At 33.6% G+C, this 21437-nt stretch overlaps 1 protein-coding gene across 10 annotated transcripts in view; it reads left to right on the top strand.

Annotated features, from left to right (window-relative positions):
• Positions 1-21437, top strand: part of MEMO1 (mediator of cell motility 1) — a 127938-nt gene that overhangs the window by 101583 nt on the left and 4918 nt on the right. For 6 of the 10 annotated variants that reach the window (XM_082356811.1, XM_082356818.1, XM_082356812.1 and 3 more), the window contains 2 exons: positions 6301-6443; positions 14630-14706. In XM_082356811.1, coding sequence (XP_082212937.1) covers positions 6301-6443; positions 14630-14706 — 220 coding nt within the window. Of the gene's footprint in view, positions 1-6300; positions 6444-11261; positions 11561-14629; positions 14707-21437 lie in introns of all 10 variants that reach the window. The other 4 variants (XM_082356815.1, XM_082356816.1, XM_082356817.1 and 1 more) reach the window with 2 other exon arrangements.

The raw sequence follows: 21437 nt of genomic DNA on the forward strand, positions 1-21437 counted from the left end.
ATGGATTTTCTTTCTTTCTTCTTTTTTTAACAGTTTTATTGAAGTTTGAAGTATGAGTTATATCTTGTAAAACTCATCCACATAAAATTATAGCTGACTGATTTCTGATAAATTTATAGATTGTGCAGACATCTCACAATCTAGTTTTAAAACAACATTCTTTTAAAAATTTTATTTATTTATGTATATATGTATGTATGTGTGTATGTATTGGCTGTGTTGGGTCTTCGTTGCTGTGCGGGGGCTTTCTCTAGTTGCGGCGAGCGGGGGCTACTCTTCGTTGTGGTGCGCAGGCTTCTCATTGCAGTGGCTTCTTTTGTTGCGGAGTACGTGCTCTAGGCGTTCAGGCTTCAGTAGTTGTGGCTTGTGGGCTCTAGAGCACAGGCTCAGTAGTTGTGGTGCACGGGCTTAGTTGCTCCGCGGCATGTGGGATCTTCCCGGACCAGGGCTCGAACCCGTGTCTCCTGCATTGGCAGGCAGATTCTTAACCACTGCACCATCAGGGAAGCCCTAAAACAACATTTTTATCACCCAAAAAAGAAACCTTGTGTCCATTTGAGGGCAATTCTTGCTCCCATTCTCAATCTCAGGCAACCATTTACCTTCTTTCTTTCTCTATAGATTTGTATTTTTTGGAAATTTTAAATAAATGGAATCATACAAAATATAGTCTTTTGTGTCTGTCCTTTTTCACTTAGCATACTGTTTTTGAGATTCATCCATGTTGCGGTATGTATCCATGGTTCATTCTTTTTATTGCCAAGTAGTTATTTCATTGTATGAATATGCCACATTTTGTTTAACCATTCACCAGTTGATGGACATTTGGATCATTTTCATTTTTGGCTATTAGGAATAATGATATAAACATTCTTGTACAAGTCTTTATGTGAACATATGTTTTCATTTCTCTTGAATAGTTACTTGGAAATGGAATTGCTGAGTCATATGATAAGTCTGTGTTTTAACTCTTTTAGAAACTGCCAAACTGTTTTTCAAAGTGATGGCACTGTCTTATATTCCAGAAACAATGCATGAGGGTTCTGTTTCTCCACGTTCTGGCCAGTACCTGTTATTGTCAGTCTTTTTATTACAACCATTCTGACAGATGTGTAGTGTAACCTCATTGTGCTGTTAATTTGCATCTCTCCAGTGACTTATGAAGTTGAGCAACTTTTCATATGATTATTAGTCATTCATGTATCTTCTTTTGTCAAATGTCTATTCATATATTTTGCCCTAGTTTTAATTTGATAATTTATCTTTTTACTGAGTTACAAGATTTTATATATTCTGGACACAGGTTTTTTGTTCATATATATGATATGCAAAGATTTCCTCCCGTTGTATGGCTTGTCTGTTTGTTTTCTTAATGGTGTCTGTTGAAGAGCAAACATTCTTGATGAATTCTTATCTTTTTTTTTTTCTTGTATGGATTCTGCTTTTGAATCCAGGGTCACATAGATTTTCTCTTCTTGAGTGTGTTCTGCAGACCATATCTGGCCCACAGCTTGTTATTGTAATGTTTTATCGGAACATAGTCACACCCATTCATTTACCTAATGACTATGGCTGCTTTCTCTTTACAGCGACAGTTGAGTAGTTTCTACAGATATTGTATGGCCCAGAAAACCTACAGTATGGCCCATTTCAAAAGATGTTTGCTGAACCCAGTTCTAGATGTGTTACGGTTTTAGCTTATAGTTGTGGCTATTATCCAGTTTGTGTATGGTATGAGGTAAAGGTCTGAGTTCACTTTTTTCCTATGGATACGCAATTATCCCAGTACCATTTGTTGAAAAGTCTATCCTGTAAGTAATGAGTCATTTTCTTTTTGCTGCTTTCAAGATTTTCTCTTTGTCTTTGATTTTCATCAGTTTCATTATGTTGTACCTAGGTAGGGGATCTCTTTATACTTACCTACTTTGGGTGTGGAGTTTTTTTTTGATCTGTAGATTAATGTTTTTCATGAAATTTGGAAAGTTTTCAGCCATTATTTTTTTCTAATACTTTTACTGTAACTTTTCTGGGATTCCCATTGTGTGCATCCTCGTATGTTTGATGTTGTATATATTAAGCATAGTTTCCTTTATTTCTTTGAACATATTTATAATAACTTTTAAAATCTTTTGTCTGCTAAATCTAATATCCGGTCCCATTTGGATACAGCTTCTACTTCCACCCCACCCCCACCCTACCCCCAAGAGTGGGTCACAGGTTCCTTTTTCTTTGGCTCACAATTTTTTTCTTGAAACTGGACTTTTTATGTATTGGGTTGGCCAAAAAGTTTGTTTGTGTTTTTCCATAAGATCTTACAGAAAAACCGGAATGAACTTTTTAGCCAATCCAATAGTATATTATAGCAACTTTATTCTTTTTTTTTTAAACTTTTTATTTTATATTATAGTCAATTAACAATGTTGTGATAGTTTCAGGTGTACAGCAGAGTGATTCAGTTATACATATACATGTATCTATTCTTTTTCAAATACTTTTCCCATTTAGGTTGTTACATAATATTGAGCAGAGTTCCCTGTGCTATACAGTAGGTCCTTGTTGGTTATCCATTTTAAATATAGCAGTGTGTAATGTCAGTCCCAAACTCCCTAACTATCCCTCCCCTCTACCCTTTCCCCCTGGTAATCATAAGTTTGTTCTCTAAGTCTGTGAGTCTGTTTCTGTTTTGTAAATAAGTTCATTTGTACCATTTCTTTTTAGATTCCACATATAAGCGGCATCATACAATATTTCTCTTCCTCTGTCTGACTTACTTCCCTCAATATGACAATCTCTGGGTCCATCCATGTTGCTGCAAATGACATTATTTCATTCTTTTTAATGGCTGAGTAATATTCCATTGTATATACGTACCAACCCTTTATCCATTCCTCTGTTGATGGACAGTTAGGTTGCTTCCATGTCTTAGCTATTGTAAACAGTGCTCCAGTGAACATTGGGGAGCATGTATCCTTTCGGACCATGTTTTTCTCTGGGTATATGCCCAGGAGTGGGATTGCAGGATCATATGCTAGCTCTATTTTAGTTTTTTAAGGAACCTCCATATTGTTCTCCATAGTGGCTGTACCAATTTACATTCCCACAACAGTGTAGGAGGGTTCCCTTCTCTCCACACCCTCTCCAGCATTTATTGTTTGTGGATTTTTTGATGATAACCATTTTGACTGGTGTGAGATGATATCTCTTTGTAGTTTTGATTTGCATTTTTCTAATAATTAGTAATGTTGAACATCTTTTCATGTGCCTCTTGACCATCTGTATGTCTTCTTTGGAGAAATGTCTGTTTAGGTCTTCTGCCCATTTTTTATAGCAACTTTATTCTGATTTTATTAATTTTTTTCTGCAGGTGGTAGTGATGGTGGTGGTGGTTGTTTCATTCATTAATTTTTTTAAAAGTAACTTTCGTGGACTCTATATGTGGAATTTGTCTCTCTCACAGTATTTGGCTACTGATATATCTCCTTAGCTTTTAAAAAATTCTTATTTATATTTTTTACCCTGGCTTTCTAGAGTTCACCCCTGTATCTGCACTGCTTAGTGCCTAGCTACTGTTTGTTTGGAGGTTGTGCTTAAACATGTTGAGGCTGTATACCTTTCACCCTCTGCTGCTGGATTGTGTATGTTTTGGCGAGCACATATGAAATTTTCAAGTTTGCCTCCTTTTGCTTTCTGTTGGATCTTCTCTGGTCTCCCTGTGCATGTGTGGAGGTTTCCAGTCAGCCAGGGATGTGTAAGAGCTTGGTGTCTCTCAGGTCTCCACTTACCCTTGTGCTTGCTCTCACCCTCCCAATTACCTGGCATTTGGCGAGAGCTTAGGGCCTTATGGACCTCCCCTGCACACATGTGCTGCCTCCTGTTCAGCCAGGGCACCATCAGGGCATCTCCTCAGAATATATGAATTTATTCAGTCCCTATATGGGTCTCTCCTTTCCCAGACCTCCCTGTTAGATTTCTAGGTAGTCCTCAGGTTTGTGGCTTGCCTCAAATGATATGGTAATTTCAGGCTACAAAAGCTGCAGGATTTTCTGTTTCTTGCTGGGTGTGGGTATTCTGCTCTCTACTCCAAATCAAAGTCAGCTTCCTTCAGCGGTGAAGCTGCTGGTTTTCACAGGCAATCTCACCTTGCTTTCACCATAATGTTGGTGGAGCAGGGGAGGGAGATAGAGTCAGTTCCTGGTAAGATGCCAGACTTCCACTGTTCTTCCCAATAAATCAGTTTATTTTTCATGAATAAACTCTTCTCACTGTGTTTTTCGCCCTTGGTTGATGTCCAGAGCACAAAATGGTTGGTTTTTTTGACAGTTTTATAATTGTTATTTGAGGGCGAGATTTTATACTCCTTCACTAGGGAAGACCAGCTTCACAACTTGGATTCTAAAACCTAGGAATATTACATTTCAAAGCCAAATGCTCTTTTCTCTAAGTCATGCTTTGTGGGGATAGAGAACAACAAGCAATTTTTTAAAAAGAGAAATAACAAAGAGGTGGATGGATGAATCTTGATTCAGAGCTTAGATTTCTAAGTAGTATTAGACTTTTACCTCTGTATAGATAGTTCAGACAGGTTAATTGAATAGTTTGGCGGCTGTTATGGAGAGGAGACGTGTTGTTTGCTCAGAGTGAAGCAACTGTTGTTGACAAAGTACTTTTCTTGTAGTATTCCTTACTTCGTAACAGTTTTATGAAAAGGGTATTGTAATTATGATCATTTTACAAATAATATAAATTTTTAGGTTGGTAACTTACCTATGCTCTCAACATTTATTTGTATGTGATAGAGATAGTACTTGAGCCCATTTCTTCTGACTTCTTGTTTTTTATACTCTATATAACTGCTTCCCTACTATGTCATAATTACTTGCAGACTCTTTAATGATCTTAGTGTATTTATTTATGTAGGTAGTACTTGAAGTTAGAACAATTCATAACAATCTTCTTGAATTTTTACTAGAGCTCAAATTCTTTTCTTTCATATGATAATCACTCTTAACTTACTGAAGAGCCCCTATTCGTTCATGCAGTTGTTAAGCAAAGTGGTAAGAATCAGAGAAAGAGATATCCCTTGGCAGCTTCCTCTGCCAGCTTCCTCTTTTTTTCTTACTCCATAGATGCAGATTCTGCCCAAGAAGCCCCTGCATTGCAGAGGGACTGGAGATCTGTATGATCTGTTTATTTCGCAATTGACAAGGGTAAGGGGGCCTTTTTGGGGGAGGCGCTTGGGTGCCCTGAATTTAGCTTTATGAAGCTGAGCTAACATTTATTTTGGTAATACTTAAACCTAGTATTTTTACAGACCCTTTTATGAATTCTGTTTGTCCTACATCAATTAAGTGCCGGATTATCATATTAAAAAGCATTTATTACAATGATTTTTTTTGAAGTCCTGTTTAGAACAAGTCAGACAAACATGATTCATACTTCTAAAATTCCAAATCTGGGATCCTTTAGAATATAAATAATATTGAATATATGTAAACAAAATTTCACTACAATGAAAAATTTTAAAGGTCTGTTTCTGTAGCCCGTCACAGTTATTCTTAATTAATCTGCTCTGTTCCTTTTCCATAAATCTTTCAATCTATAGAGTGAAAAAGGGACTTGTGGATATGCCATAAACATTGTGGATGGGCGTGGCGTCTTTTTCTTGCTGCTAGAAATTAATATCTATTTCCTTGAATTCTATGTCCACCCTAGATGCCAGTGAAATTTGAGTTGTATCTTCAGACTGTCCTGTATCTGTTTATTAGTATAGGAGTAAGGTGCATTTGGTGAATCTTACGGGAGCCAAGATAAGTTTTGTAGGTCTCACTTGGCAGGTTTATAGAACAAGTGCCAGAAATGGTGGTATTTATAATCGGATAGAATTAAAATAAGTGAGGAAGAATTTAATACTCTTTTAAAATTACAGAAGCATTGGGCAGAGATGATTGTAGCTTTTATGGGTAGTTGAGAAGACTTGACTTGGTGTTGGTTTGATGGGCTTATTTTTATATTAGAGGATATTATTAGTAGTAAAATAGCTTTGTTTACCTAAAGAAGTATTGTACATTTCTGTAATTTAAATAGATATTTTTAGTATTCTGTACCTCATATTTTTAAACGGTTTTCTTTAAACATTATAGATTTTAAGAATTCAGCAATATTATGTATATTATCCATTCCATTATTAATAAATGTTCCACTTTTTAGTGCCAACACATTGGAAAACTATTTTTATTCTTATATTTCTTAAATGACTTTTTTTTTTTTTTTTTTTTTTTTTTTTTTTCTGTTTTCTTTAAGCCATAAGGATGAGTTTACCATTATTCCTGTATTGGTTGGAGCTCTGAGTGAGTCAAAAGAACAGGAATTCGGAAAACTCTTCAGTAAATATCTAGCGGATCCTAGTAATCTCTTTGTGGTTTCTTCTGATTTCTGCCATTGGGGTAAGTTCTAGATTTTAACATTTCATGGTAGATATTATGCACTTGTGGTTAAAGGTATCTTTTCATTCTAAGCTCTGATTTTCAGTTCTTTGTCACTTTCCCTGGAAAGTTTTACTTTTAGCAACAATGTTTAAAGGTGAATAAAAAAAGTCTTTTGGTCATTTAAAAAGGATGAGATTGTAATAGGGGATTATGGATACATTTCCAAAGGCGACTGGTATAATTGGATTCACACTGTGAGGGCATCCTTGCTTAGACACTTAGGTTAGTGGGAGTTAAGATTTTTTTAACCCCATTTCCAGGTAGAGTTGTGGGATAGATTCTCTGAAGTTAAATTTTTGGTGGATAAAACAAATGTTCTTTAGACCGTAGAAGAGCACTGTGTGCTATGCAAGTCCTTTCCCACATTTCCTTTTTTGTAATTAGTCTTTTTTTCTTTCTTTTTTTTCCTTTGGTGCTTAATTTTTGCCCATAGTTGCCATCAGTTTAGAGCTACCCTCCAAAGGTTGTAACATGTTAGCTATTAGCACTGTGGTCTAAATTGGTAATGGTTCATAAGGGTAAGGACTCCTAAGAGATTTTTGTTATTATTGTGAATTAAAAGAATAAGGAAGCTTCACAGTGAATAGGTCATAAAGGAAGTGAGACATTTATGGATGCCTTGTTTAGTAAATTTTGTTTTTTGAATTCTTTGGATACAATTTGTTCTCATTTATCCATTACTGTTGTAGAATATTTCTGAATCCTATTCCTTTTAGGACATCTCTTTGACTCATTTATTTTAACGGTTTAAGGATGCCATTATCTGTTCATTCTTCAGTTATTTCTTTGATTATAGTAAAAACATAAGGCACAACACCATAAATTTTCAGATACAGAATGGCCAGAAAAACATCCTTAATGAGATATAGGGAGCCCTGGCTTTTACATGTCTTATCATTGATTGCCGGAGTTGATTCAACATTTATCAGGCCTGGATAGGCTGGTTTCTTCTTCTCTTACCTCATGCTGCACTATGCATGGCCTTGAGATTTCGGTTCAAGAGAACCATCCTCCCTAATGGTATAGATAAGTATTTCTGTTTAAGGCACTGATTTCTCAGCTGGGGCTGACTGTCCCCCCAGGAGACATTTGGAAATGCCTAGAGACATTTTTGGTCATCACAGCTGGGGTGGGGAAGGAGGTGGGGATGCTATTGGCATCTAAGGAGTAGAGTCCAGGAAAGCTGTTAAATAAACATCCTACAATGCACAGGACAGCCCCCCACATCAAAGCATTATCCTGCTCCAAATGTTGATAGTGCTCAGGTTGGAAGCCCTGGATTAGGGTATGCATGTAGCTCTGCTACCTTGTCAAACTCCTTAAGAGGCTCTCAGGGTTCTTTAATGACGAATCTATTTGCTAGTTGGTTTGCTACCTTTGGCAGAAGTTATTTTTTATGGATATAAGTATATTACTTAGATCTGAGTAGGTAGATGCTTGAAAGAGTTCTTTTCTTGGGAACTTTGAAGTTTAGTAATAAAACTAGGGAGTATCATGATTAAAACAAGGTTATTTTACTTAGTATTATGAATTTGTGTTGATAATAAAGCATGTTTTAGAAATTAAAAGTTCCTGAAGCATGTGTCCCCTCCCTCTTCACTTTTAATTAAGGCTCTTATGAATCATTTAAAATCACTTTTATGATTTAAATAATTCGCTCCCCTGATAGTGTTCTTCAGGGCCCTCCCTCAAGGTTGGCAGCACGTACAACCACAGCATAAATCCACATAATACATGAGTAGATGTTTTAATATTGCTCTTTTATGTGGACTCATTCTTTTTACCTCATTGATGATTATAAAGCAAATCCTAAGCCACTACTATATTTAAGTAGAATGTTGAGAGAAAAAGATGAATTTTGTCTTATATTCTATCTAGGTCCTCAGAAAATTATTTAGGCCATTTGATCTCCTGATTTCTTGAAAATTTTGGAATTTAAATTGCAAGATAGAATTTTTTGGTGATAATTACAAAAAAGAACTCAAAATTTCCAGAGGTTGATAAATGTTAGCTATGGGAATCATCTAGAGACTAAAACATATTTATATTTACATTTGGTGATTAAGTAATGGAACTTTTCCAAGTGTTTATTTTTTCAGTATCACTATCACTAACAATATTCATTAAGTGCTTACTTTGTACTTATGGAAAGCACTGTACTAATTCTTGTTAGGAAATTTGATGGAGGTTTGGGAGTAAGTGGAAAGAGTTACATGGACACTATTCCAAAATTGTTAGACTCCTTTCTACGATAGTAATAGAAACTGTCATTTTTGTAAAATAAGCTTCATTTTCTATTTTATATGCCTGTTGAAATAATATGAATCATTGGCTAGTTATGGGTTAAACTGTGGTTACTTAGAAATTGTTTCATATTTTTCAAATTCATGCTTTAGTGGCATTGGTCATCTTTCCTAAATTAATGAGGGGTATATTTCCATCTCAAAAATCTAGCTTTCTCTCAGGACAATAATACTTAGTAGTTTCTTCTTCTTGTTTTAAAGATGCTGTGCAGATTGATCTTACCATACTAAATAATGATGACACTGAATTCTAAATCATTTCACAGGAAGGATTCATTTTCTCAAGTACTCAGAGATCTTAGAAGTTTCATTGAGTTAGGCTCTTAACACACTCCACATTTCTGAATAGCTGGTTTTTGAAGAAAAATCACTTAATTGATTATGGTACAGTTGATCAATTACATATATACAGTGGAATTTTTTTGTTTTTGTTGAATAATAGAGTACTGGCAGTGATGACATCTTTCATCTCTAGTGGTCATTTCTGTTTATATAATATAATGTCCAGCTTCTGTGGAAAATAAAATGAGAAACTTGATGATAGAGACAGTTAGGAGACCTATATGTGTGTAACTGGAAGGATTTTGCCTTTGTCAACCTTATTTGTTAGCCAGTGTCCATTATAAGAATGACTTTTTTTTTAAGGGTATTTTGCTTTAAAGATGTTCATCTTTCAGATACCATTTAGCTCTTATTAGACTTGAAAGAGATATTAGAGAGAGAAAAAATAGAAAGATTAAAATACTCTCAATTTTTCTTTTTGGGTGAGAGAAGCAAAGGGAGAGTTGGGAACCTAGATTCTATTGTGCCCTGTCTTTCTATCCCCTCATTTGAATCACCCCGCCAACCCCCTGCGTTTCAATTCCTGCCTTTTATTTGGTCATTAGGGAGTCCAATAGGATGATGTTTCCCTGGTAACGTTTTAATGATCCCACCTCTTTTCCCCTTTCCTGCTGCTATCAGGAAGAGTGGCATACATTTGCCGCTAGTATTTGACTTTTACCATGGTGAAGTAATGTTGTCCCCATACTTTGTGTACTTACCAAGTTCCACATCCTAGAGGATGGCTCCATGTAAGAGGATTTTGTCTGGACCTGTTTTAGTTTTTCTAATTAGTAGAATTTTTATTCTATTTTCCTGAGTTTCATTTTTGCTCTTTTCCATATATACTGTTAATATTTGTGTTTTCCTGATCACCCTGAACTTTATACTTCCAAATTTAGATTATTGACAACTTTCATTAACATAACTTTCAGTTAACTTCTAAGAAGTTTCTGAATGAAACTGGACCTAATAGAAATTGATTCTTTAAAAGTGGGTTCATGCTTCTATTTAATTTTCTTTTTAAATGGTAGTTTTAAGTTCAAATCAGTTTCAATAAATTTATTTGGTAGATGTTAATGATAAATTATATTATTTTGTTAAAATATGAATAGAGTATACACTACAGTCACTGCAGCAGTTTTGGATTTTTATCTATCAACTTACATTTGTCTAGGCTTACATAATTTCTTTTTTATAAATATGTGCCACTTATTAAAATTGGCATTCTCCTTCAATATTTATGAAATTTATATCTTTATTCAGATTTCTAGTTTAATATATATTAACACATGATTATTCATGCATACTCTTCTTCCTTTCTGTTGTTAGTCTCTTGGGTCTGAGGGTATTACTATTTTCTAAATATTTAAATTGGTTTGAGTGTAAGTTAGCTAATTCCTGAAATATATCTTATTCAGGCTTTCACATTTGTCTTCTCTAATATTGGTACATACTGATTTCACATATTTAGGGTTTTGATTTTTTACAAGTTTGAGATAAAACCAATAATTTTACATTATAACTAAGACTTCAGAATGAAAGGACTATAGTATTTTGCTTATAAAAATGATTACCTTATTTGAGCTACTTAGATAATATTTTCTTTATGAAGTACATTTTTTCTTTGGTAGTGATGTCAATTATGAGTGTCTCCAGTTTAGGTCCTTAGTGTACTGTGGTTTAATAGTCTATCTCACAGGTTGTTGTGAGGTTCAACTCAAATATTTGAAAACGTTTTAACATATAAACATAAAGTGATTAAGTAAATGTATAACAGTACAGTTTTTACTGGATATATGTCCAGTTTTATTCTATTCTTTTAATTGTTTATTAAAAGATTAGTCTGTCTTACTGACTGATCTTTTGGGGGCTTTATTGAACAACTTTCCAAGCTCATGTTTATTTCTGCAATCTAGTGTATAGCTTAATGTTGAGGTATTTAATATTTTTTTTACTTTTTGTTTTGAGGTAATTCAAAAGTAGTGTTGGTTCTTGTACCATTCATTGTTATGTTTGTCCTCATTAGTTGATTGTTGTGTGTTAAACAGACATCCCTGGAGCTTATTCTCCACACTCTGTGAATCCACTCATTAATCACCAGTCACCTTTGGAGATGGGAAAATTACTTACCTGTATTTCTTTTTCTCAGAAAGCGTGCTCTGGAATGGATTCACAAATGAGCTACCCTCCTTCCCTCAAAGAGTAAGGTTTCTGCTTTACAGGATTTTTTCTTGGGTTATTTTTCCTCTCATCTTTTGAATTTGAAAAGAACTGAGGGAAGGCACCTGGAGAAACTACTGACATACTCACTAGGGGAGTTCCAAAGCTTGTGCTGCCCCTAGGGGCAGTGTCAATGGCTCTTAAAGCTAGAAAGCTCATACTTGGAGTTGAAACAGGGGCTCAAAGAATCCATTTTCCCAGTGTACCTTCTGAAAGGATAAGTTTCAGGTAAGTAATTTTCTCTTACTATGTGATATGCTTTATTCATACTTATATAAAAGTTCACAAGTCCAGTTCTCCAGGCACATAGGCAACTGTATTTGTTCAGTTTAGATGCATAAGCTTAACTGAATGTTAGAAATATTGTAAAACAAAACTCATGAGGTACATGAAATCGTAATATATTTTAAATGAACAATAAATACTTAAAAGTGCCTTTATGATCAGTGTATTGCACTAGGGTTGTCTTTTTTTTTATTTCTTGTTAAGTAAAATCTTGATAAACTTCATTTTTTAATAATTAGAAACAAAAAAAATCTTTTGAACTCCAATTCCAAGTGGTATTTAACTGAACTTGTATGTGTGTGTACTCATGTGCACACACACATATATTCATACATATGTATGTATATACATTTAGGCTAGGATGATGGCAACTATTTACTTCAAATTAGATGCTTTCTTTAAGTATATTGACCAGAATGTAGTAATTTTGAAAAGTAATTTTGAAATGTTTGTATAATTAAAAATTATCGTAAGACAATTTGAGCTATCGTAAGTAGGATACATTTTTCAGTGTAGTAGCTTAGTAGTGTAAATTTAGCTTCTTAACTGATAAATCCTTTAACGCTTATCAAATATTTCTACTCAGTTCTTCAGCTACTAAATGCGAGGTGGCTACTAAAGAGTAGCAAAAAGTAGACAGCAAAATATTAAACATTTGCTCATTGATTTTCTGTGTATATTGTCATTCTTATTAAATCACACGTTGATTTAGTATTTTAACTTACTTTAAACATTCTACGTACTTCTCTCTTACTTCAGAAGTAGTTTTTAAGTGAAAGTTACATTGAAAATGGTCCATATGAACAAGACCGCGTTTTAAAATATAGTTACACTTTTGACTTATGATTAAGGCAGGTTTGACCAACTTCAGCCGTTTGACACAGCAGCTCTGAACTTGGAAATAAATAGAAAAGACTTTCAAATAGTAAATGTCACAAAGTACATGCATTTTTCTCTGCACCTGAGAGTAGCAGTCTTGAGATAAGACAGTTATGTCCCAGTCACAGGGGTTATTGACAACTAAAACTGACAGTTATCACCAGAAGCAAGAAAAAGAGAATGTGTTAGTATAAACCTGAAGCAGCTCAGGTTCAAAGAATATTCATCTTGATTTCGTCCAAGGATATTACTCTTATTACAGTGACAGTGTGTTAGAATTTTCTTGTCTAAGATTATTCTTTTAATTGTTTATTCATTTCACAGAAGATTTGGGGCAGCTTTATCAAAAGAACTTTGAAACAGAAGTAGAAATTTAGTACCAATGAATTGAATCACTAAGTTATTATGACAGACTTTATATTTGGCTTTGAACCTTCTGGCAGCCAGCTGGCAAATAGGAAAGATAGGGTGAATTATATAGTTCCTGTTGTTAGCTAGGAGGAAGTACATATATTCTTTAAAGAAAAACAAAGCTATACTTAACTCTAAATTTTGTAAGAAATGTCTGATGAATTATTTAATATAGGGGTACTCAGTGATAGAATTGTCACTGTTTAAGAATTTTTTTAGTGCAAGGACTGTAATGAATCTGATAGTTATAGCAACATGCAGTAGTCTCCAGTGTTTACCAGAAAAGGTTGTTATATTCAGAATGCAGGTAATTGTCTCAGAACCCTATTGCTTGATTATAGGATATCATGAATTGTAAGATGCAATAATTATTTAATAGTGGCGCTGGGAAGGGGGTGCGGGGAAATAAGAACTGCCACATTGAGTAGCTGTGCATGTTAATGTATGTGAAAAGTTAATATGTGAAAGTTAAGGAAATATGGTATATTGTAGAAAGGTGACCATCAGAGATGATTAGCATCAACAAGTTAATGAAATGTTAAGAACTGTGATGTGTGGTTTCTCTAAAAAAGGACATCAAAAGGGTGTTATAATTTTACACGGCTCATTATTTGTAAGGTGATTCTTTTAGTGAGAGAAACAGAAAACTTAAAAATCATAATTATCCAGCCAAAGAAACCCGCCTCCTCAGATGGGAGGATAATAACTGGATATGTGAACTTCGCTGTAAAATTGAAGCACAAGATGCATACTATGTGTGTATATGATTAGTGTACTCTAATACCTTCAGAATTGCATTTTGGTGAATCTTTAAAAATAAAGAATATAAAAGTAATGAGTTCTTGGAAATAAAGGCATTGCTGAAAAATAGGTTTAGATATATCTGAAATACAGCATAATCAGTTGAATAATAATATGTAATTAATTATGAATATGTTTAACTTTTGGCTTTTCTTTGACTATAGTAGGAAGCAAAATTTATTTCCTGAGCCTTTTGTTTTCTACCTTCTTTTTAAGCTTCTTCCATTTTACCTTCTCTGTTCTTTGGAGAATAGCTAAACATTGAATGTCCTGTGCTTGTACCTTTGTTGAGATTTTATTGTCAGAGTAGGACTATTTGTTATATTTATACTTCTGTGTATCCTACTTAAAGGCACTTGTATTGATCCTTTTCCAAGTAGAAAGTTTTGCAAAAATGAGATAAATTTTTAAAATCTAGGTCATGAAAATTATACAAGCCACATATATCTCTGACCTACTTTTTTTCTTTCTTTTCTGTAGTAGAGATTAAATCTTTGCATTTGTACAACAAAAGCTAAGCTTTCATTGATTTGTTAAATTGAGATAGTTTCCTTAAGCCAAATTTTCTTGAATCATATTCTTGGCGTTTACTTTCCATTATAGACCGATATAATATGTTTAACAATGCTTCTAACTTTTAAACTGTTTGTTTCCATAGTCTTTTGTATTGCTCATGACTTTAAGGTTTTACAGTTTGAAATAGTTTTTAACATCATGAAACACTGGTGATATATCATTTCTTTATTACCTTCCCAAATATGCCTTTTATTTTTATGTACAAGGGCTCTTGGGAATGATTCTCTCAGAGGCTTAAGCTGTGCTTTGCCTTCCATGAGAACTGAAATTATTTGGTAAGCGCTTGCTTTCTTTTTAGCTTCTAATTTTTCCCTATTTTATTTTGTACATGATATTTGTTTCAAGGTCAAAGGTTCCGTTACAGTTACTATGATGAATCCCAGGGGGAGATTTATAGATCCATTGAACATCTAGATAAAATGGTAAGTCCTTCAGGTGTGGGGTTTTACTGCTGTAAGATTTTTTCTTTAATTTCAGATTAGTGATTCAAGACTTATTATGTTAAAATATACAGTGGGCTAATAATTCTTTCCCTATCTTTAACTAAATGTGCAATATATATTTTGTAATCATGTGATATTGATTATAAAAATAATCCCTGTTCTGTTAGTAGAAATTTCCTTCATCTTAATTTTATTTGATTAATTTCACCTTGAATAATTAGATACAGATTTTTAGATACTATTTGGGGAATGTCTTAGTTTTAGGGACAACAGGATACTAATTCCATTGCTTACTGTTAAGCAGAAACAACCATAGCAAATTCTAAGTTTATTTTAGTATTTAATTATATTTTTTGGCCATTTGGGTTTTTCTTAAATGGAATTTGAATTTGTTTTAAATTAGAATTTTAAAGCATTATTGTATTCTTAACTAGTCCAGGAGTTGAATCTAGCAGATATATCACTAATTCGCTCTGACCTTCAATAGATCATTTCAATTTTCTAGTCTTCAATTTGTCATCTCTAAGATGAGAGACTTGGAGAGGCTTGGTCTCTAAATTGTCTTTAAACTCCACCAGACTTTAAGTCTGTAATCTGTTAAAGTCAACTTTACCAGTGTGTGAAAAGCTTTATGTATATGTTTTAGTATAAAAATATTTAGTCTAAAGTAGATAAAACATTTTACTAAGAAATCTGGATCTGAAACTATAAGTAGATTATATTGAGTAATATTATTTTATTAAAAGTCAAATGGAATGAATGCAGTTACTTAGGAGATTTTATCATACAAAATAGTTACTTAGGAGATTTTATCATATTTAAATTTATTTTGTTACTTTAAATCCAATTATGGCCTAATGCTTTTACCTTTGGAATTTTGTTTGGATTTTAATTCACTGACTTTTGGGGCTTTTTTTTTTTGGCTTTATTATGTTGCCATTTCAGTCAATTAATTCTTTCCTGGCTACTATTCTAATCTTATTTTTCTGAGGTTTAGTTCTTAGTTGCCTCAGAAAACTTTCCTGGTTCTGTATCATTTATTTTCTTCATATAGCAAATGGTTAATGAGTATCCACTGTGTGTCTGGTACTATGTGAAGTATTGAAGATACTAAGAAGAGAAAACATGATCTCCCACTTAATGGATCTTACAGTCTAATCATTGAACAGATTTAGAAAGAAGCTGTTACAGTATAGAGATGTGTAAGATATTTATGAGGCAGTGTGGATACACTGGTCTCCTTACTATTTCTTGATAATGCCATATATGTGCCTAGCGTAGGGCTTTTGCCCTTTTTGCACTGGACTGTCTCACTTACTTTATGGCTTTGCTCAGTTTTCACCTTCCCAATGAGGCCTACTGACCACCGTATTTAATTTGACATCTTACACTCCACCCTTTCAGCATTCCCAGTCCACCTTACCTTACTGTGTTCCACTTTTTCTTCTAAGAAACTGAATATTTTACTTATTTATTACATAACGATATTTGTTTTGTTCACTAATGTATCCAAGTGCTTAGAATAGCGATTGGAACGTAAGTGGTGCTCAACAAATATTTTTCAAATGAATGAATTGATGACTATAATCCTCCTATATACGTAATTGAATTAAATGAATACCCTAAGTGTAATCTGAGAAAGAAATAAAAGGAAAGTAATTTATAATAAATTAATATATATTTAATAATGTAAATGCTCAGGCACCAACTGTACTAAAAGAGACAATGAAGTAGTTAGGTGCTTACACATAGTATCAATATTACAGCCACATACAAACAGTTGTTTATATTTGTGACTTACATTTACCAAGTTACATTGGTGGGTGAATTGATTTTCCAAAATGGTGAACATTTCTTAGCAAAACTGTAAACTAAACAAAGTACAGTCTTCCCTCACTTTATATGATAGTTTGTTCCTGGGAAATCTATTGTATATTAAAATCATGCAAAACTTCTTTGTGTTTGTATGTAAAATGGCGTTAGAGTGTGGATAATTATAGGCAGGTTTTTCGCATACATGGACATGTGAAAGTGTTATAGGATGAGAGCAGTTCTTTCTGTGTGGGACTGTCCTGTATTGCAGGACAGTCAGCATCCCTGGATTCCACCTACTAAATCCCCTGACAGCATCTTCTAGTTATTGACACAACCCAGAAATGTGCCCACAATTTTCCATTTTGCCCCTGTGGTGAACAGTTATTCTGTGACCTTACCCTGCTTTATTTTTCTTCTTAGTACTTATTACTATATGACTTATTATTTGTTGATTTGTTGATGAAAACCTGCCCTATTAGATCATAAGCTTCGTGAGATCAGGATCTTTGTCCATTTTGTATCAGCCTGTTTGTGGTACTCAGTATATATATTTGTTAAATTAATGGATGAGTGGATGGGAGAGTAGTGAGAAATTAGGCTAGAGAATCTAGAACAGGCGTTTAAAGGATATCAAATAGGATAGTGATAAAATCAGATTGTATGTGAATAGATCATATAGTTGCAGTGCAGCAAACGGGTTGGAGGGAGGCCAGAGGAGAGATGAGTAGACTAGTTTGATAATCCAAGTGAGACATGGTAATTTAGACAGTGGATGGGTTGGTGATGGTGGAAGAGAGGGACAGAGTGGATGTATCCAGTATATTTTAGAGACAAACTGATGATAGAACTTGGAGATCAATTGAACTTGGAGGGGAAGGAAGTATCAAGGATGATTCCTTCTAAAAAATACAACAAACTAGTGAATATAACAAAAAAGAAGCAGACTCACAGATTTAGAGAACAAACTAGTGGTTACCAGTGGGGAGGGGGTGAGGGGCAACGTGGAGGTGAGGGAGTGGTAGGTACAAACTATTGAGTGTAAGGTAGGCTACAAGGATGTATCATACAACATGGGGAGTAAAGCCAGTATTTTGTAATAATTGTAAATGGAATGTAACCTTTAACAATTTATAAAAAATAAAAAAGTAAAAAAAGGATGTTTCCTAAATATCTGGCTTATGCTGCTGGTTAAGTCTTGGTTCTGTTCTCTTAGGTCGGAAGCACAAGAAGATAGGACTAGATTTTTTACGAGGTAGGGTGATCATAAATTGTATTAGGATATGTTATATTTGCTATTGCTTTTAAGGCATCCAAGTGGAGATGTCAACCAAGTAGGCGTTTGGATTTTCTTTTCACCAGTTATTTTTGAGTGCATTTACAGTTCTAGGCACTGATGGAGATATGGCAGTAAACAAACCAACTTGCTCTCACGGACATTTTATTCTAACCGGAGGAGATACACTTTTTTTTTTTAAAGTTAAGGATATTGTATATAAGTTCGTTTCTAATAGTGATGTGTGCTATGCAGAAAATATTAAAAGTGTTTTTAAATAGTATATAATTCTAGGCTGCTTTAGATTGAATGATTGGAGAAAGACTTCCTGAGAAGGAATATTAAATTGAGATATAAATAAGAAGGAGCAAACCAAGTGAAGATTAGAGGGAAGAGTATTCTAGACAGAACTGCCATTGCAAAAACTTTATGATGGGAAAGAGGCCAGTGTGTTAGAAGAATGGGAAAAAGGTCAGGATTGTAGGAATATAGTAGATAGGGGTTAGAGTGACACAGCTCTGGTAAGAGAGGTGGGCAGGGATCAGATAATGTAGGGCTTTATAGTCCAGGGTAAGAAATTTATGTGAATACAGTGGGAAGTGAAATGATGTAGTAATAAAATAATTATTTTAAAAGTCAGTCTGGCGGTTGTGTAGAGAATAGATTCTACAAGAGGGTCAGGAACAGTAACAGTGGGCATTGGCAGGAGTTTAGGGGAGAGAAGATAGTAATTTGGACTGGGGTGGTAGTAGTGGAGATAGAAAGAAGTTCATAGATTTGAGTTCTTGTATTCAACAGGGCTTTGCTAATGGATTGACCATATTGGTTTGGAGCTCAGAGAAGAGGTCTGGAGTAAGTTTGGGCATTCTCAACATGTGATGGTAATCAAAGCCAGGGCAGAGATAAGGTTGCCTACTATAGTAATCCTCAACCCCATCTTTACAACTGAAATCACTTGTGGAACTTTTTCAAAATAGACTTGCCCATACCCACCCCTGGATATCCACTTTCAGTAATATGGAGAGAGTCCCAAGAACTTTATTCCAGAATAGCTTCGTAGGTGAGTTTGAGCTAGCCTATTATGGCCCCTGATCTGTTGAAGTAGAAGAAAATTTCCTATTCATCTTCTTTCCCTTTGTTTTCTACTCAGCTCTTTAAATCATTTGTAAACTTTAATCAGGCAACATTTAATTTTGCAAATGTAAGAATTTGTAAATCAGTGAATTATTGAGTATTTGCTTCATATTAATATGCTTGAGTTTAGTATTTGATGTAACATTTGACTTGGACTTGATTTTTGTGGTCTGTTTATTGAAACATTTCTATTTATATATAGAATTTTTTAATAATATATAGAATTTTTAAAGGAGTCTAAAGTGGTCTGTTCTTTTATTAGCATGCTATTAATTCAAGTTATAAGTCCATTCTGGGAGTTAGAATAAATGGATTAAAATAATAAGCATGGTTAGGTCTGTACATATACTCATGTATATATGATTTTATACATGTATGAGTATATGTACACTCACTATTAGGCAGACTCTTATACAATGTGTTTTCTTAATTGGTTTATATAACCAAATGGTGAATATCCCACTGTATATTGCTTTTCACAAGGGTCATTTTATGTTGTAAATAATTTCTTTCATTTCAGAATTAATATCTTAGTTGCTATATACAATCTTTTCGGAGCAAAATATAGTAGGATGCTTCTCTGTACAAGTATTGCAAAAATGTTAGCAATTCTGAATTGTAATTATACGTTTGGAAAGTTTGATAGAGTGAAAAGATTATTTTTAAGTATAAAATTTTAGATTTAATTTTTAAAAAATTATTATGTTAATTAAGTTTTGGTCTCTTTTTTGTTATCAGAAAAGTCTTATTAAATGTAGTTATTAAAAATGCTAGAAAATAAAAGCTTTTAGTTTCCAAAAGCAAAAGAAAAACCGCTAATTTTTTTTTTTTTTTGGCAAAAATTTTATGTCTAGCATTTGAATATCTTGGAGATTAATTATGTGAAGAAAACACATAAGGAAGAAAGAATGTATCGGAAAACAAACAATCTTCCAAATGTTGTATTTGGGAGAAAATAACTAATTATAAGAGATATAGATTCTGAAAGTCTTAGAATATTACTGACTACTGACCATGTTTTTTGGAAATGAGTACTTTGCAATTTCAGTAATTATGGTGACCAAAGCAGAACATATTTTAAGATGTTGATTTATGTGAACCTTTTAGATTACATACTGGAAACATTAGCCACATTTATACATATTTTATATATATTACATGATCATAGGTTATTTTTTCCATACTACTTTTGATATAGACCAGTGTTTCCTTATGGCTATTGGCATATTATTTATGATTTGGCAGAGAGAATCTGAAAATGTCATTGTAGTCAGCTTTGTAACTTCTTTTCCTTCCAAATTTACTAGTAGTCACTTTGTTTACTTTGAACTTCAACTTCTTTTCTTCCTTTTACTCTTCTGAAAGTGAAATTGTTCATGTTTGTCCGCTCATACTTCTTTCTCTTGAACTTAGGCCAGTAGTTTAGTTTCTTTAGTAGTCTTTAGTCAGTTTTACAGCATCATCTTTAAGGTATCTATTTATTAGTACACTGGTTCTTAGCACTGCTATATTTAGGGTGATTTCTTTTTTCCATAAAATTTCTTTCTAATGAAGATTTTATCTTGATACCTCTTAAAGAAACTAGAATATTTCCTTTTCCTACCTCATCTTCCTAAATGTGTACCCATCTCTCCAACATAAATGTGTATCCTTATTTTAAAAAATAAGGCCACAGTCCTAATGATTTGATAATATGGTTTTAATTATCTGTTAATAATTATTTCTCAAAGACTTCTAAAAATGTTTTGCTACTCTTTTGTGTGTGTTACTTTAGATTACATCTAGGTGATAGTATTTAAAATTAAATAAAATTTAAATTAAATAATTTATTATATATAGATAAACTTTTAAAAAGGGAAGACCTTTGTTATCTTATTAGAGTCTTGAATTTACAGCTCTGTTAAATAGGCAGTTAAAACTGCATATTCAGTTTGGGATTACCACTTAGGATTTGACAATACAAGCTTTCACTCATTACTTGGAGAGTCAGCACAATGATAGATTCCCTCCACCCTTCTTCCCCTCAAGGTAGGGAGTTAGCTTTCAGTCTGAGAATTTCTTGCTGAAACTGTTAAATTCCTCAGAAACCCGTACTGTGATGGATAGGCTCTTGGTGTTTATAATGTCTGTATCTTAGAGCTGAATGGGTAGTGACCCACTTCACTGCTTCATATTAGATTAAGTTCATGTGAACAAATTCTCAATATACCAGGCCCTAGGCAAGCTTTCTATCACCTGGACTTTAGATTTACTGATCATATCTTCCAGTATGTTAAGAAATCAAAAAGTTCTTTAGGCGTATTTGGGAAGCATTTTTATTTTTCATCTTTTTGGAATTTGTGCAGTAGTATCAAACTAGAATTTTTATCTTCTTGGAATTTTGGTAATAGTAATTTCAAAATTGTTTGCATCAAAACATAAATATATACAAAAGTTTATTTGTCAGTGTTCTGTGTTAGTTAATGGGTGTCCCATTTTGCAGTTTTAC

Source organism: Balaenoptera borealis, assembly GCF_965194805.1.
Source record: "Balaenoptera borealis genome assembly, chromosome: 15".
Lineage (NCBI taxonomy): Eukaryota > Metazoa > Chordata > Mammalia > Artiodactyla > Balaenopteridae > Balaenoptera > Balaenoptera borealis.